The sequence below is a fragment of the Dama dama genome, chromosome 29 (genome assembly GCF_033118175.1).
Source record: "Dama dama isolate Ldn47 chromosome 29, ASM3311817v1, whole genome shotgun sequence".
NCBI lineage: Eukaryota > Metazoa > Chordata > Mammalia > Artiodactyla > Cervidae > Dama > Dama dama.
Window position 1 is genome coordinate 10404279 of NC_083709.1, and position 16037 is coordinate 10420315.

The 16037-nt window shown below is 42.2% G+C and overlaps 1 protein-coding gene across 1 annotated transcript in view; it reads left to right on the plus strand.

Annotated features, from left to right (window-relative positions):
* The window catches only part of ANXA10 (annexin A10), a 72239-nt gene extending 56655 nt beyond the window's left edge, over window positions 1–15584 (plus strand). The window contains exons 7-12 of the mRNA XM_061132441.1: window positions 5075–5128; window positions 5217–5310; window positions 7205–7300; window positions 7807–7865; window positions 12676–12798; window positions 15329–15584. Coding sequence (XP_060988424.1) covers window positions 5075–5128; window positions 5217–5310; window positions 7205–7300; window positions 7807–7865; window positions 12676–12798; window positions 15329–15397 — 495 coding nt within the window. The 3' untranslated portion in view covers window positions 15398–15584. The remainder of the gene's footprint in view (window positions 1–5074; window positions 5129–5216; window positions 5311–7204; window positions 7301–7806; window positions 7866–12675; window positions 12799–15328) is intronic.
* Window positions 15585–16037: the final 453 nt, after the last annotated feature.

The following is a 16037-nucleotide window of genomic DNA, read 5'->3' on the forward strand; positions in this document are numbered from 1 at the left end:
AACAGACTGACAATATTACAGTTACAATTAGTAAATGTGCACACCATCTAAGGCATCAGGAGCCCAGGATCCACCCATCTGGTGAACAGTCAGAACCACCAGATGAAATATAAGAAACTGGGATCCAGGAGCCTCCCACATGACGTAAGAGATTCTGGCTTATTGAAAACAAAAACTAGTTTTCCCTCCTTAGTACAAGTGTTAATCATTCAGTCGTGTCTGACTCTTTGCGACCCGTGGACTATAGCCCACAGGCGCCTCTGTCCATGGAATTAACCAGGCAAGAATACTGCAGTGAATTTTCATTTCCCTCTCCAGGGGATCTTTCCGACTCAGGGATCAAACCTGTGTCTCCTGCATTGCAGGGGGATTCTTTACCATCTGAGGCACCAGGGAGCCCTCCTTACCAGCTCTTTATGTCGGTAATTCCATCTTCTGTTTGAGTTTGTATTGACCAAATTGTTCAGACACAGCCTCAGTGTCTGATGACACGGCGAAGGAAGCCAGGGGCTTGAATTTGATCAAGCAAAGTTGCCCCCGTCCCTCTGTGTCATCAGTCAGATTGCTGACCGGCCACCTTCCAGCAGGGAGCAGTGGGTGGAGTTCCTGATGTTCCAGCCCAGGTTATAGAACTTACCAAACGAAAGAGAACAAGGGGGTATCAGGTCAGGGAAGAGCACAGAAAATCTCCCGCCCATTCTGGAAAATAGTGACAGTGTTGCTTACTCAGTCATGTCCAACTCTTTTGCAACCCATGGACTGTAGCCTACCAGGCTCCTCTGTCCATGGGATTCTCCAGGAAAAAACACTGAAGTGGGTTGCCATTTCCTCCTCCAGGGGGTCTTCCTACCCAGGTATCAAAACTGTCTCCCCCACATTGCAGGCATATCCCTCGCTGTCTGAGCCACCAGGAAATCCCACGGTAGACAGACCCACAGCCGTACACTAATTTCTCTTCTGAAACTTCAGGTTCAAATCTTTACCTTGGGAAATTTCTTTTTTTTAAATTCTACAAAACTTTGTTTTTAAAAAATGGGCAGCTTTGTGTAGCACTTTGCATGAGAAAGGTAAAATTTAAGAATTATTTCTACCCTGGCTAGAACTAGTCTGTGCATAGAAAAGAGTTAAAATGAGAAAACAACTATTGATAGTGATTTTTTTCCTTTAAAATACTAATGGCAGTGTGCAAATTTAAATAACTACTTTATTTTCCTTCTTAATCTTTGAATTTTGTCATCTTTCTCATCTAGGGTAGCTTCACATGTCCAGTGAAATGTGTGTTTATTGTGATTAAAAGTTTCATGGTACTTCACAATATTTGGTATCATTTAGTTAAAAAATGAATACATCAGCCTGATTGTAACACCAACTGAGAATTCCATTCATTGCCAAGCACCAAGAATTTTAATTTTTTAAACTTTTTTTTTTGTGCCCAAGGAATAAAGAAGCCCAAAAGGAAAGGTTTCTGAGGAAGCCAAGTACTAGCTGCTCCAATGGAGGAGAGATTGGTGATGGGCTGGGTGGCTTTTTTCAAATTGTTCAACTGAAAAAAAAAAAAAATGGCATAGAACTAAGCACATCCATTGACCTTACAATTAAAGTAAAACTTTCCATTTGTAAAAACAAAATCAAATATTGTTTTAAGTGGATTTGCACAGCATGGCTGTGTACCTCACAAAACTGCCCATATAATCCATCAAGTCCTATTCTGAGGATTCTACTCTCTGGGATGATAACATCAATAGAAAACACAGAGCTTGGCTTTACATTGCCCAACAGGAGGCTTCTGTGTAAGCTACTTTGGAAATAATAAATAATAATAAGCAGCTCAGTTGTGTCTGACTCTTTACTGGAGTGGGTAGCCTTTCCCTTCTCCAGCGGATCTTCCCAACTCAGGGATCGAATCCAGATCTCCCGCATTGCAGGCAGATTCTTTACCAGCTGAGCCACCAGGGAAACCCAAGAACACTGGAGTGGGTAGCCTATCCCTTCTCCAGTGGATCTTTCTGCCCCAGGAATTGAACCAGGGTCTCCTGCATTGCAGGTGGATTCTTTACCAACTAAGCTATAAGCCTATTTAAATTTGTGACAGAAGTTGAGTCATTATATGAAACAAGTTTTTAATAATCATTATTAATATTAAAAATAATCTCACTTGGCAAAGCGTCAATTGAATATTTTCTAACTTATAAATGTTGTAAGATTAGCTACAAGATTCTCTCAACTTAGAAGGGTCATCATTTCTTGGCTTTCTAGGACTAACACTCCATAATGTAAATTAAAACGACAGTTCCCAGTCAGAAATTCATATTGGCGTTAGTACTGCCCCAACAGAGTAAAGACAACAGTCCTGTTATAAATCCACAAGTTGCATCTTAATAGCAAACATATCTTTATTTTCTTAGTATCCAAACAAATGTATTTCCATTTATTAAAGAAAAATAAAAGTAGGATAAAAATGCTTTTCATGAGGACTGTTTTGTATCCACTGGGGCTGTATCACAGTCCAGACTCTCCTTCCAAGCCTGGCTTCTTTTCTCTCTGGTCCACAGTTGGTCCCGAGCACTCCTCACAGTTACAAGGCCCCTGTTTTGTAAATAAGCTTATTTGTACCATTTTTTAGATTCCACATATAAGTGATATCATGCGATATTTGTCCTTCTCTGACTTAACTTCACTCAGAATGACAATTTCTAGTCCCATCCATGTTGCTGCAAATGGTGTTACTTCATTCTTTTTATGGCTGAGTAATATTCCATCGTGTGTACGCATCACATCTTCTTTATCCATTCATCTGTTGACGGACATTTAGGCTGTTTCCAGGTCCTGGCTCTTGTGACTAGTGCTGCAGTGAACATTAGGGTGCATGTATCTTTTTGATATGTATATAACGGAATCACTTTGCTATACACCTGAAATTAACACAACATTATAAATCAACTAAACACCAACAACAAAAAATTTAAGGCAAAAAAAACAAAGATAACTGCTGGTCCACATCTCATAATCAGCTCCCCAGGGAAGCGTGCTGACGGCACCTCCTCCCCGAAAGCTCAGACGCTCAGACAGGCCCTGTGGCTGGGCTGACACCTCACGTCTGCTGAGTAAGAGCCTAGCCCCAAAACAGGGTAGCACAATTGTAAGGTGGGATTGTTTCCACCCCTGCCTGATTCCTCTCCACTTCTGTTTCTATTTGGTGATATTCCAGTGATCAAGTGCTCTGCCTCTCAGAATCTCTGCCTTTCTTCAAAGGCTGAGCTACAACCACCTAAAAGTAGCTGATATCCAAGGATGAGGATTGCAGTGGATTTTTATAAAGCAAACGCTCTGTATTTCAGGAAAAACAGACAGTTCTGAAAATTAAACATGAGAGAAAATAAGTCACAAAGGGAAAAAAATCAGTGCACAATATTTTTCCTTGGCAAAACTGCAGTTCCTTTTTCCTGAAATTAAACAATAATGCTTTATTTTTTATAGATTATACATGTATATGCAATAATATTATATATATAATATATATAATAATATTATATGTATAGACATATATATTTTGAAATAACACACAATTTATTTTATCACTGGCTTTCACCTGATTTTGATTATGACTTCACAGGATTAATTACTTCTGAAGTTCAACTTCTAGAGTTGGAACTTAAGTGTGTGTGTGTGTTTAACCTTAAAATAGCTTTTCAGAGCATTAAAATTGCCCTTTCAACATAGAATATAAAATATGAGGAGAGTTCTACATTTTATAAGAAGCCAAGGAAAATTAATAATGTGTACTTAAATATTATATATTTAGGAGGTTTCACAGTGTATTTCCCTTAAACTGTAAAACACACCTTATGGGTATAATACAGATTTTACAGAAGTCACTTAACTCGCAATTGAAACTGGATATAAGAAACTTATAAAAGACATGGTAGAATACCCTTTGTGAATAGTCTTATTCAAGATCAGGAGTCCTATGCAATGCTTAGTAAAATGTATAATCTCTCATAAATTTTTAAATATTTTGAAATTTGACCACTAGTTTCTGATTTCTACAGTAATGACTCATTTTGGAACTCCTAGTTTAGGATTTGAATCAGTAAACTTAGAGGACTAGAAAAATATGAAAAGTGAGTTAGGGAACTGAAGAAGTCCAGCATGTCCGCGGACCACGATCTCTGGTACACCCCATGCCACAGAATCTGTCTCGATATCTCACAGAAAGGAAATGGAATTGGTCCTACAGGTTTGTGAAACTGAGAGTTGCTAATAATGGAGACAGCTGAAACAATCAGCCAACTGAGGGTGCTGTCACAGGACCAAGACCGTTCTCTCCCCCAGTTGGGATCCTTGTTCTCTCTGCCCCAAGCTCTCTCTACAGATAGATAGATAGATAGACAAATAGATACATCAGGTAGATTCCTTACATAGATGATGATCAATGATAAACGATAGATAGAAGATAGACTCATGCTCAAACTCATGTCCATTGAGTTGGTGATGCCATCCAGCCATCTCATCCTCTATCATCCCCTTATTCCTCCTGCCTTCAATCTTTCCCAGCATCAGGATCTTTTCCAATGAGTGAGATCTTCATATCAGGTGACAAAAGTATTGGAGATTCAGCTTCAGCATCAGTCCTTCCAATGAATCAGTTCAGTTGTTCAGTTCAGTCACTCAGTCATGTCTGACTCTTTGCGACTCCATGGGCTGCAGCACGCCAGGCCTCCCTGTCCATCACCAACTCCCAGAATTTACTCAAACTCATGTCCATTGAGTCGGTGATGCCATCCAACCATCTCATCCTCTGTTGCCCCTTTCTCCTCCTGCCCTGAATCTTTCCCAGCATCAAGGTCTTTTCCAGAGTCGGCTCTTCACATCAGGTGGCCAAAACATTGGAGCTTCATGGACGGATGACAGTGGAGAGTTCAGACAAAATGCGGTCCCCTGGAGGAGGGAATGGCCAAGCACTCCAGGGTTCTTGCTGCAAGAACCCCATGAACATAAACAGTATGAAAAATCAACCATGCTCCAATTTAAAAACAAAGAACACTTACAGGGGAAACCTGTGCTTGCTTCCCAGGGAACCAGGGAGGAAGGATACGCGGACCCAGCCACGGCCACTCAAGACGCGATGGTAACTAGAGCCAGTGCCCAGGGCAGCTGTGGGGCCGTTGTCAGGCAGCCCGGGGCTGCGGTGCTATTGGGCGGCCTGGGTGTTTCAGGTGCTGTGGCAGGCATGCCAGCAAAGGACGGGGGAGCACAAGACGCTTCTGCAAGTGATGCTATGTAACAAGAGCTGCCAGCAGCTGGGCCTGGGTAATGTTCTCCTTTATAGCTCCTCTCCAACCATGCAGTAAAAAGCAAGCAGGTGACTGCGGGGAAGGGGGTGTTACAAACAGAGGAAAGCCAGGCCTCTCAAGGCACCTATTTTAGATTACATTTGTGCAGACACGCCTCATCTATTAACACTGCTCAGGAAGGAAGTTTCTGTAGAATTTTTTTCTGCCAGTAACTGAATTATAGCAGTTCATGGGGTCGCAAAGAGTCGGACACGACTTAGCGACTGAACAGCAACAACCTTTCAGTACTAAACCTTTGAAAGCCATCTCTGGTTTTGCTAAACAACTTACATATATTAGCTGTGTCCCGTTCACTGTGTCATGCGTTGTCTTAAACAGAATATGCTGAACACAGGTTAATAAGTCTGGAAGGAGCCAAGGTCATTGTTACTGAAGTTGTGATTCACACGAAGCTGCCTTATTGGTTTTAAAGGTGCTTTCTTTGGCTTTCCCCAAGCTGCTGTGTACCTTTCTATTTCTCTTATATTTTAACTGTTTTTTTTTTTTTTTTTTTTTGGCTGCACCACGTGGCATGAGGGATCTTACTACCTTGACCACGGATCAAACCCGCATCCCATGCAGTGGAAACTGGAGTCCTAGCCACTGGACCACCAGGGAAGTCCCTGTTTCTCTTATTTTTTTTTTCAGTTCAGTTCAGTTCAGTTCAGTCACTCAGTCGTGTCTGACTCTGCGACTCCATGAACCTCAGCACACCAGGCTTCCCTGTCCATCACCAACTCCCAGAGTCCACCCAAACCCATGTCCATCGAGTCGATGATGCCATCCAGCCATCTCATCCTCTGTTGTCCCCTTCTCCTCCTGCCCTCAATCTTTCCCAGCATCAGGGTCCTTTCTAATGAGGCAGCTCTTCACATCAGGTGGCCAAAGTATTGGAGTTTCAGCTTCAGCATCAGTCCTTCCAATGAACACCCAGGACTGATCTCCTTTAGGACGGACTGGTTGGATCTCCTTGCAGTCCAAGGGACTCTCAAGAGTCTTTTCAACACCACAGTTCAAAAGCATCAATTCTTTGGTGCTCAGCTTTCTTCACAGTCCAACTCTCACATCCATACATGACCACTGGAAAAACCATAGCCTTGACTAGATGGACCTTTGTTGACAAAGTCTCTGCTTTTTAATATGCTGTCTAGGTTGGCCATGACTTTCCTTCCAAGGAGTAAGCGTCTTTTAAAAAATTTCATAGCTGCAATCACCATCTGCAGTGATTTTGGAGCCCAGAAAAAATGAAGTCAGCCACTGTTTTCACTGTTTCCCCATCTATCTGCCATGAAGTGATGGGACCGGATGCCATGATCTTAGTTTTCTGAATGTTGAGCTTTAAGCCAACTTTTTCACTCTCCTCTTTCACTTTCATCAAGAGACTTTTCAGTACCTCTTCACTTTCTGCCGTAAGGATGGTGTCATCTGCATATCTGATGTTATTGATATTTCTCCCAGCAATCTTGATTCCAGCTTGTGCTTCCTCCAGCCCAGCGTTTCTCATGATGTACTCTGCATATCAGTTAAATAAGCAGGGTGACAATATACAGCCTTGATGTACTCCTTTTCCTATTTGGAACCAGACTGTTGTTCCATGTCCAGTTCTAACTGTTGCTTCCTGACTTGCATACAGGTTTCTCAAGAGGCAGGTCAGGCAGTATTTTTTTTACAATACTTTTTTGTTTTTTTTTCCCTACTATCCATAACACACAGAAGTCTATAATAATTTAAAAGGTGGCCCCCTCCAACCCAACACTTATTTGCAGATACCTACACTTTATTTGCCTTCCTGGGTATAACCAGTCGAATCAATACCTACATTTTAAATTTATAATATTCATAAAAATCTCTTTTGAATCAATTTGTTAAAGTTTTCCAGGAATTTCAGAATATTTCCGGGCAAGACATAGTAGACGCCATTAATGAGTGTTACGAGGGATACTTCCGAGAGCTGCTAGTAGCTACTGGTGAGTAATCATCTACTTGATGCATCAGTGCCGATTAGCTCTGACTGACATAAAGATGCATTCAGTTGAATTAAAGTGATGGAGTTAGTTTCCCCTGAATTTAATTATTTAGACATTTCTCTGCATTCTCTGTAGAGAAAAAAATGCATCAGCTCCTGATACAGTGGCAAGCTGATGTCTTTCATGAGCCTACACTCTTCCTAAGAGCTGTCAGTATTCACAGTAGGAAACCTTGACTTCTCAGGTCATTGGGGTCTCACATCTTTAAATTCATTGTATACATGCTAATTTCCTTCCCTTGTAAAGAGGTTATGGTTTTACCACTGTTTGAAATGTTGACATTGTAATATAGTGTACAATGAGGGATCCCACAGAGAACTCACAAAATGTCCCTTTTCCAGGATTATAACTGGAAACAAAAATTATTCTCATTTCCCAAATTTTGAAAAAAAAAAACATGTACTGTTACTCTCAAACTTTCTTCTTTTCTCTCTGGTTTTTCCTAGTTCTCTGTGTTCGAGACAAACCAGCCTATTTTGCTTATAGACTGTATAATGCAATCCATGTAAGTATACCCACATATTTTTAATATTTTTCCAGAAGTCACGTATACTTTCCCAAAGGACTAGTTTTACTTCAATCATTTAAGTATTGATTCTCATTTTTGAATTTGTATGCAAATATATTCCCTTCAAAGTAGATATGCTCAAGTGAAAAGTTATTACACACCAAAATGAGACCCATCAAGTAAAAATAATGCTCTGCTTTCTATATCAAATGGAGGTGTCTTAGAAGTATTTCTTAGTGCCTTTTCCCCCAGGAGGTGTGCTTCAGCATTTTTATTAGCATCTGAACAAACTGAAAGACCAAATGCTTTCACAGCTTCCAAAGACGCCACCCAGCCCCGCCACCTCATACTCAGGCAATCACACGGCATATGGAGTCAAGAAGACAATGTCACAGCACTACACACTTTCAGTAAGAAGTGACTGTTTCTCAACATAGTGGTTTTTTTTAAGCCACTTAAGAGGCAATAACCGGACAACAATACACTCTAAAGCTGTATTTGTAATTAAGTACAAACATCTTTACTTTCAGGTGATGGTCAACTGCACACCCTTTGGTGCATCCACGTTCAAAGAAACAAATGCTTACATGCCCGAGACGACGCATATAGCATCCACAACATGCACGAAACACTGAGAAACTGATAAGGTCTGATGCAAATCGTTATACACATCACAGCCCTGAAAACTCAATGAAAATCATTTTAAAAATTCAGTAGTAGAGTAATTTTAATAGAGTGTTTTATCCTCCAAGTGATTTTTAGAGACCAGCTTCTTAGAGGTAGCCAGAAAGCATGGATAACATGCTAATCATCAAGAATAATTTATTTACTTATACTTATGTACGTATTTTTTATTATGTACAAGAACCTCTGTATCCTTGGAACATAAGAGGAAGATTGATGCTCACAGTCCCCTGCTTCTTTGTTATTCTATTTCCAAGAAGAAAACCTGATTGGATTAAATCTCTGTCTAAAAGTGTGTTGGGCAAGGCTACTGAGTGACTTGAGAAAGGAGTGTCTGCCTGCTGTCACCTATACGCTGAGCACATCATGACAAACGCTGGGCTGGATGAAGCACAAGCTAGAATCAAGACAGGCAGGAGAAACATCAACCACCTCAGATATGCAGATAATGCCACTCTGATGGGAGAGAGTGAAGCAGAACTAAACAGCCTCTGGACAAGGGTGAAGGGGGAGAGTGAAAAGAGCCGGCTTAAGACTAAGTATTAAAAAAAACAAGATCATGGCATCCGGCCCCATTACTGCATGGGAAAAGGTGGAAGTAGTGACAGATTTCCTCTTCTTGGTCTCTAAAATCACTGCAGATGGTGATTGCAGCCATGAAATCAGAAGACGATTGCTTCTTGGCAAGAAGGCTATGACAAGCCTAGACAGTGTACTGGAAAGCAGAGACATTACTTTGCTGACGAAGGTCCATGTATTCAAGGCTACAGCCTTCCCAGTGGTCACATACGATTGTGAGAGCTGGACCATAAAGAAGGCAGAACGCCAAAGAATTGATGCCTTCAAACTGAGGTGCTGGAGAAGAGTCTCGAGAACCCCTTGGACAGCAAGGAGATCAAACCAGTCAATCTTAAGAGAAATCAACCCGAATACTCTTTGCAAGGACTGATGCTGAAGCTCCCGTATTTTGGTAATTTGATGCAAACCAGATGGCTCACTGGAAAAGACCCTGATGCTGGGAAAGATTGAAGGCAGAAGGAGAAGAGGGCATCAGAGGATGAGATGGCTGGATGGCATCACTGACTCAGTGGACATGAATTTGGGCAAGTTCCAGAAGATAATGAGGGACAGGGAGGCCTGGCATGCTGCAGTCCATGGGATCACAAAGAGTCAGCTGAACAACTGGGCAACTGAAGAATTGGGTGACTGGATTTACCCTGTGACTCAGCAGTAAAGAATCTGCCTGCCACGCCGGAGCCAAAGGAGATGTAGATTCAATCACTGGGTCAGGAAGATCCCCTGGAGGAGGGCAGGGCAATCCACTCCAGTATTCTTGCTGGGAAAATCCCAGGAACAGAGGAGCCTGGCGGGCTCCAGTCCATAGATTTGCAAGGAGTCAGACACGACTAAAGGGCTTAGCATGTACTTTGGATGACTTCAACTCTTCTTTCTCCAACAAGAGTAAAGGTTTGCTTGTGAGTGACCTTGGGAAGATAATCACATTACTGATTCCAATTATGCGCCAAGTGAGAGCCCCCTAATAATAAATAAAAACTACTTTGCTGAGGTGTGTCAGTGCAAAAAGGAAAGTGTGTGTACTCACAGTCACGGGTATAGAGGAGAGGCCTGTGTTCCAGCAGTCAGAGATCTCATGCACAGGACTATGTCAAGTCAGGACTGTGTCAACACAGGACCCTCCAGTGTCAAGTTCAGGTGAAAGCTGTTTTCACCAGCCCTCACTAAAGAAAGCATCTCTGATTTTCTCCAATGCACTCTAATCACACAACTTAAATACAGAAACTTGGTTAATCATTCGTGTTCACCACTTCATCTTACGGCAAAGTTTGTTAGTAGTGCATGCGCATGCGTGCCTGCTCAGATGCGTCCAACTGTTTTTGACCCCCAGGCTCCTCTGTCTGTGCAATTCTCCAAGCAAGAATACTAGAGTGAGTTGCCATGCCCTCCTCCAGGGAATCTTCCCAACCCAGGGATCAAACCCATGGTTGCTGAATTGGCAGACAGATCACTGAAAAAAATGAAAGTTGCTCAGTCGTATCCGATTCTCTGTGACCCCATGGACTATACAGTTCATGGAATTCTCCAGGCCAGAATACTGGAGTGGGTAGCTGTTCCCTTCTCCAGAAGATCTTCCCAACCCAGGGATCAAACCCAGGTCTACTGCATTGCAGGCAGCTTCTTTACCAGCTGAGCCACCGGGGAAACCCAAGAATACTGGAGCCTATACATAAAACTGGATCTTCCCTGAGTCAGCTCAGACATAAAGGATCTGCCTGCAATGCAGGAGACCTGGGTTTGATCCCTGGGTCGGAAAGATCCTCTGGAGAAGGGAATGGCAATCCACTCCAGTATTCTTGCCTGGAGAATCCCATGGACAGAGGAGCCTGGTGGGCCACAGTCCATGGGGTCGCAAAGAGTCAGACACGACTGAGTGATTAACACCACTACTACTATACATAAAACATTCATACCTTAAAAATTAGCTGATCCTTCCTAGCCACCAGGTGTCACCATCACTCCATTTGAACAGGCAATTTGAACTTGCTTTGTGCAGAGGTATTCTTTCTGAAGAAAGTACACAGAAAATAATTTTTGTGTATTTTTCAATACTGGAGGTTAAATCATCGAGTATTTTGAATACCTGGAATTCTTATTTGCACCGTTTACCACAATAAGCAGATGATAAAATAAAAACGTAATCGTTTTTCTTTTGAAGAAAAACACCAATACAGTATACTAACGCATATATATGGAATTTAGAAAGACGGTAACGATGACCCTATGTGCAAGACAGAAAAAGAGACACAAATGTAAAGAACAGTCTTTCGGACTCTGTGGGAGAAGGTGAGGTTGGGATGATTTGAAACATGTATATTATCATATGTGAAACAGATCTCCAGTCCAGGTTGGATGCATGGGACAGGGTGCTCAGGCCTGGTGCACTGGGATGACCCAGAGGGATGGGATGGGGAGGGAGGTGGGAGGGGGGTTGAGGATGGGGAACACATGTACACCCATGGCTGATTCATGTCAATGTGTGGCAAAAACCACCACAATATTGTAAAGTAATCAGCCTACAATTAAAATAAATAAATTGATTTAAAAAATGTAATCATGATCTTAGAGACATACCAATGGTTCATCAACCAGAGCTGGGACCACCTCCCAGCTTAGGAAAAATGTTTACATAGAAAGAGCAAATCTGCATCCTAAAATGCAGCATCTGGGAGACGCTGAGGAGGCTGGCCAGGTTTAAAGGGAGAATTATAGAGTCACAGATGTAGAAAACACTCATGGTTACCAGCGGGTAAGAGGAGAGAGGGATAAATATAGGAATTTGAGATCAACATATACACACTACTATATATAAAATAGATAATCAGCAAGTGCCTACTGTATAGCACAAGGAACTCTGCTCAATATTCTGTAATGATAATACGGGAAAAGGACCTAAAAAAGAGTGGAGATGTATCTATGCATACATACATATGTGATGGGGGGGAGGGCTTCCCTAGTGGCTCAGACAGTAAAAACTCTGCCTGCAAGGTAAGAGACCCGGGTTCGACCTCTGGAGCAGGAAGACCTCCTGAAGACGGGCATGGCAACCCACTCCAGTATGCTTTCTGGGGGAACCCCATGGACAGAGGAGCCTGGTGGCTACGGTCCATGAGGTCACAGAGTCGGATATGGCTGGGCGACTCAGGTTCTGGTCCAACGGATTTACTTTGCTCTACACCTGAAGCTAACCTTTTGCATCACCCATACTCCAATAAAAATTAATTTAAAAAATAAATAAAAAGAAAAGGGAAGATTATTGCCGAACCTGGTGAAATGAGAAGGGCCAGCATCAAGGCTGTGTCCCTGGAAATAGAGATGACAGGGCCTTGGAGAAGCGGAGGAGATGGACCGCTTCACTCTGTGTGCACCGTGGTCGGGGGTGATCACAGAGCTGAGGTGCAATCTGAGTCAGTGCTCATGGGTGGGGACACCAGGGTCTGAGGAATACAGGACACGGTCACGAAAAGGGCTGGGTCCATTTCAGACAGGCTGTCTTTAAGCTGCTGTTTGCTCACGGTGGTCACCCCCACTTGGCTGTGTCTCTTAGGACTTGGGCTTCCACAATAAAACCGTGATCAGGATTCTAATCTCCAGAAGTGAAATCGACCTGATGAGCATAAGGAAGCGATACAAAGAGAGATACGGGAAGTCCCTTTTCCACGACATCAAGGTAAGTCTCCTCATCATCTACCTGCAGCCATATTTCATCCTTTTTGAAACTGAAAAGAGAGCCTAACTTTAACTTCACGGTGGAATCTAAAAAGTTCAGTCAAGCTTCCGGCAGGGGTCGTCTACGTTAATGGGTCAGGCAGCCTGAGAGCATCAGTAGGGGAGAAAACCCCTTCACCTCACTTACTCCTCTTTGATGTGTTTTAAGCAAAAGTCAGTGGTCTGGTCATGCACGCCATTCATCCCCTGATGGTGTGATGAGGCCTTACCACCAGCACCAGAAGACTGCATTCTGCAATGACAGCACGTTAACTGCAGAGCGCCTTCTGAGATCAGCTGCCTTGTGCCACCAGAGGGGAGGGCAGCCTGTCGGGTCCCCGCACACGGTGGGGCCGTAACATTCTGCACATGTGCACCCATGAGCCCTGGAGGGTGCTGATGCAATGACTCCAAAATCTGCAGCCTGGAGTCTTCACTCTGACACATATAGACTCTACCCTGGATCCTGATAAAGCCCAGCCAAGAACTGTCAGCATATGGAGGCCCATCTGTGTAACTTGGGGACACAGTGGAAAATGATAATGTTTGACCTGTGGTTCAAAAAAGTATAAAGAACTCCAAGATGGGGCCTGGAATGTATCTTAAGGTGTATTTTAAGCACAGCTGAGTCCTCAATGCCTCCCAGGCGGCTCAGTGGGAAAGAATCCACCTGCCAAGCAGGAGACCTGGGTTCCATCCCTGAGCTGGGAAGATTCCCCTGGAGAAGGGAATGGAAATCCACTCCAGTATTCTTGCCTGGGAAATCCCATGAACAGAGGAGCCTTGAGGGCTACAGTCCATGGGGTTGGAAAGAGTCGGACATGACTCAGCCACTGAACAAGTCCTGTTATCTTGTCCACATTGTTTCCATTGAAAATTTTAATTGCATAAAATAGTTTTTTAGTGTATTGAAAGATCCAGGAGAAACTTGACAACCAGAGGACCAAGAGACCATATAACCCAGGAGACCTTGTAGGCCTCAGGAAGTCAAGATGGTTTCAGAGGAAGGATTATTGGAGCACTTAAGAGACATCTTCCTCCTTTGTCTCTGATAAAACTCTTCTCACATCCACCTTCAAAGCTCTAAACCTTTAGTGAAGATGAACATTTCTCACTGAGGAATCCTTAACTCATTTTCTCAATGAATAAACTAGCTCAATGCTGTACAGCAGTTAACTGGCCACCTCAAAATCTACTAATATTCACAAATAATTAATGCAACTTTGTGCACTTAAAGCAGTGAATTATAAGTAACCACTGTGTAAGAGAACGTGAACATGAGAGTTGACTTTTAACAAAGATAAGTTTTATAATACTTTTATTACTATCACTTTTGAAAACAATGTAGAAACTATAGAAGATGATAAAAGGGTTTAAATTGCCCTAATGTGGCACTGGAGAAGACTCTTGAGAGTCCCTTGGACTGCAAGGAAACCAAACCAGTCAATCCTAAAGGAAATCAGTCCTGAATTTTCATTGGAAGGACTGATGCTGAAACTAAAGCTCCAATACTTTGACCACCTGATGTGAAGAACTGACTCATTGGGAAAAACCCTGATGCTGGGAAGGATTGAAGGCAGGAGAAGAGGACAACAGAGGAAGATATGGTTGGATGGCATCACTGACTCAATGGACATGAGTTTGAACAAACTCTTGAGAGATGGTAAAGGACAGGGAAGCCTGGCGTGCTGCAGTCCATAGGGTTGCAGGGAGTTGGACATGACGGAGTGGCTGAGCAACAACAACAAATTATTCACCACAGATAACCAACAGTAAAATTTTGTTGTATGTGTTTTCTTTATAGAACTATATGTAAATATCAAAGTTTTACTACTTAAAGAAATATTTCCTTAAATCATGGATTCCATTGTATAAGTTATAAAGGGCATAAACTGCCCTATATTATTATATATTATCTTTTACTTTTTCATTATTGTACACAATTATAATGACATATATTTTGGAGGACAAATCTTGGGCTCATCAACAATTGATCATTATTTCCTTAGGATAGACTTCTTGAAGTAGAATGACTGCATTAATGAGTATAAACATCTTTAAACCTTTTGAGACATATTGTCCAGTGTGCCCTCTAGACTCTACACTAATTTGTAATGACAACATTAGGACACCTCTTTATCTAAAGGTGAGGAGAATAATTAATTCTACTGCTAAGCATTCTTCTTTATAAAAACATATTCAGGCCCACATGCAACAATGAAGACCAAGCACAGCCAAAAATAAGTAAATAAATAAAAACCATTAGGGTTCCATCAGCTTTATATAAACCCCATTTTATTGACTGTGACCAAGGCATTACTTTTCAATAACCTCCACTGGGAAGAGTCCCCAGGACATGTTACATCAGGATGGAAAAAACAAATACTTTTTGAGATGCTAATGGCCCATGGTGTCTCACTGTATAGTTTAGAGGAATTACGCTTCTTTTTATGACATTGTATTTCAAATACCGTATATTTGCTCCTTTTCAGAATTTCGCGTCAGGGCACTATGAGAAGGCTCTGCTGGCCATCTGTGCTGGTGACACTGATGACTACTAAGTGAAAAGGAGAATCTGGAGTACGCGCTCATCTTCACAGACACGTCACATATAGGCTGTGATTAATTTGCCTTGTTAGGAGCATTATTATGAAACTATAGAATGATATTTTCTTTTCTCTCTTTTAAAGTATTTTAAGAATAATTAGTATCAATAGGTTCGTCAAGAAAAACCTATTGATGAAAGTATATGGGATTGGAGACATCTAAATCAGCAATTTGTTAAATTGTACATATACTGGAATAATAAAGGAAATCATTGCATTGAAATATATGTTATTGAATGTGAAGGGTCAATTACTATAAGAAGTGGGTTGGCTTCTGTCTGTCCCAGCGGGAGACCAGGACAACCTGTGGGTGGCCATCCCCTTCCCCATTCAAGACTCTGGGCAAAATAAAATTAAGTGAGCATTTAAAGCCCCTTTAAATGAAAGCAAAGACATCAGGCTCACTTAAAGAACCTGCCTGCAATGCATGAAATGCAAGAGATGCAGGTTTAATCCCTGGGTCAGGAAGATCCCCTGGAGAAGGGAATGGCAACCCACTCCAGTATTCTTCTCTGGAGAATCCCATGGACAGAGGAGCCTGGTGGGCTATAGTCCAAGGGGTCACAAAGAGTTGGACACAACTGAAGGGACTAAA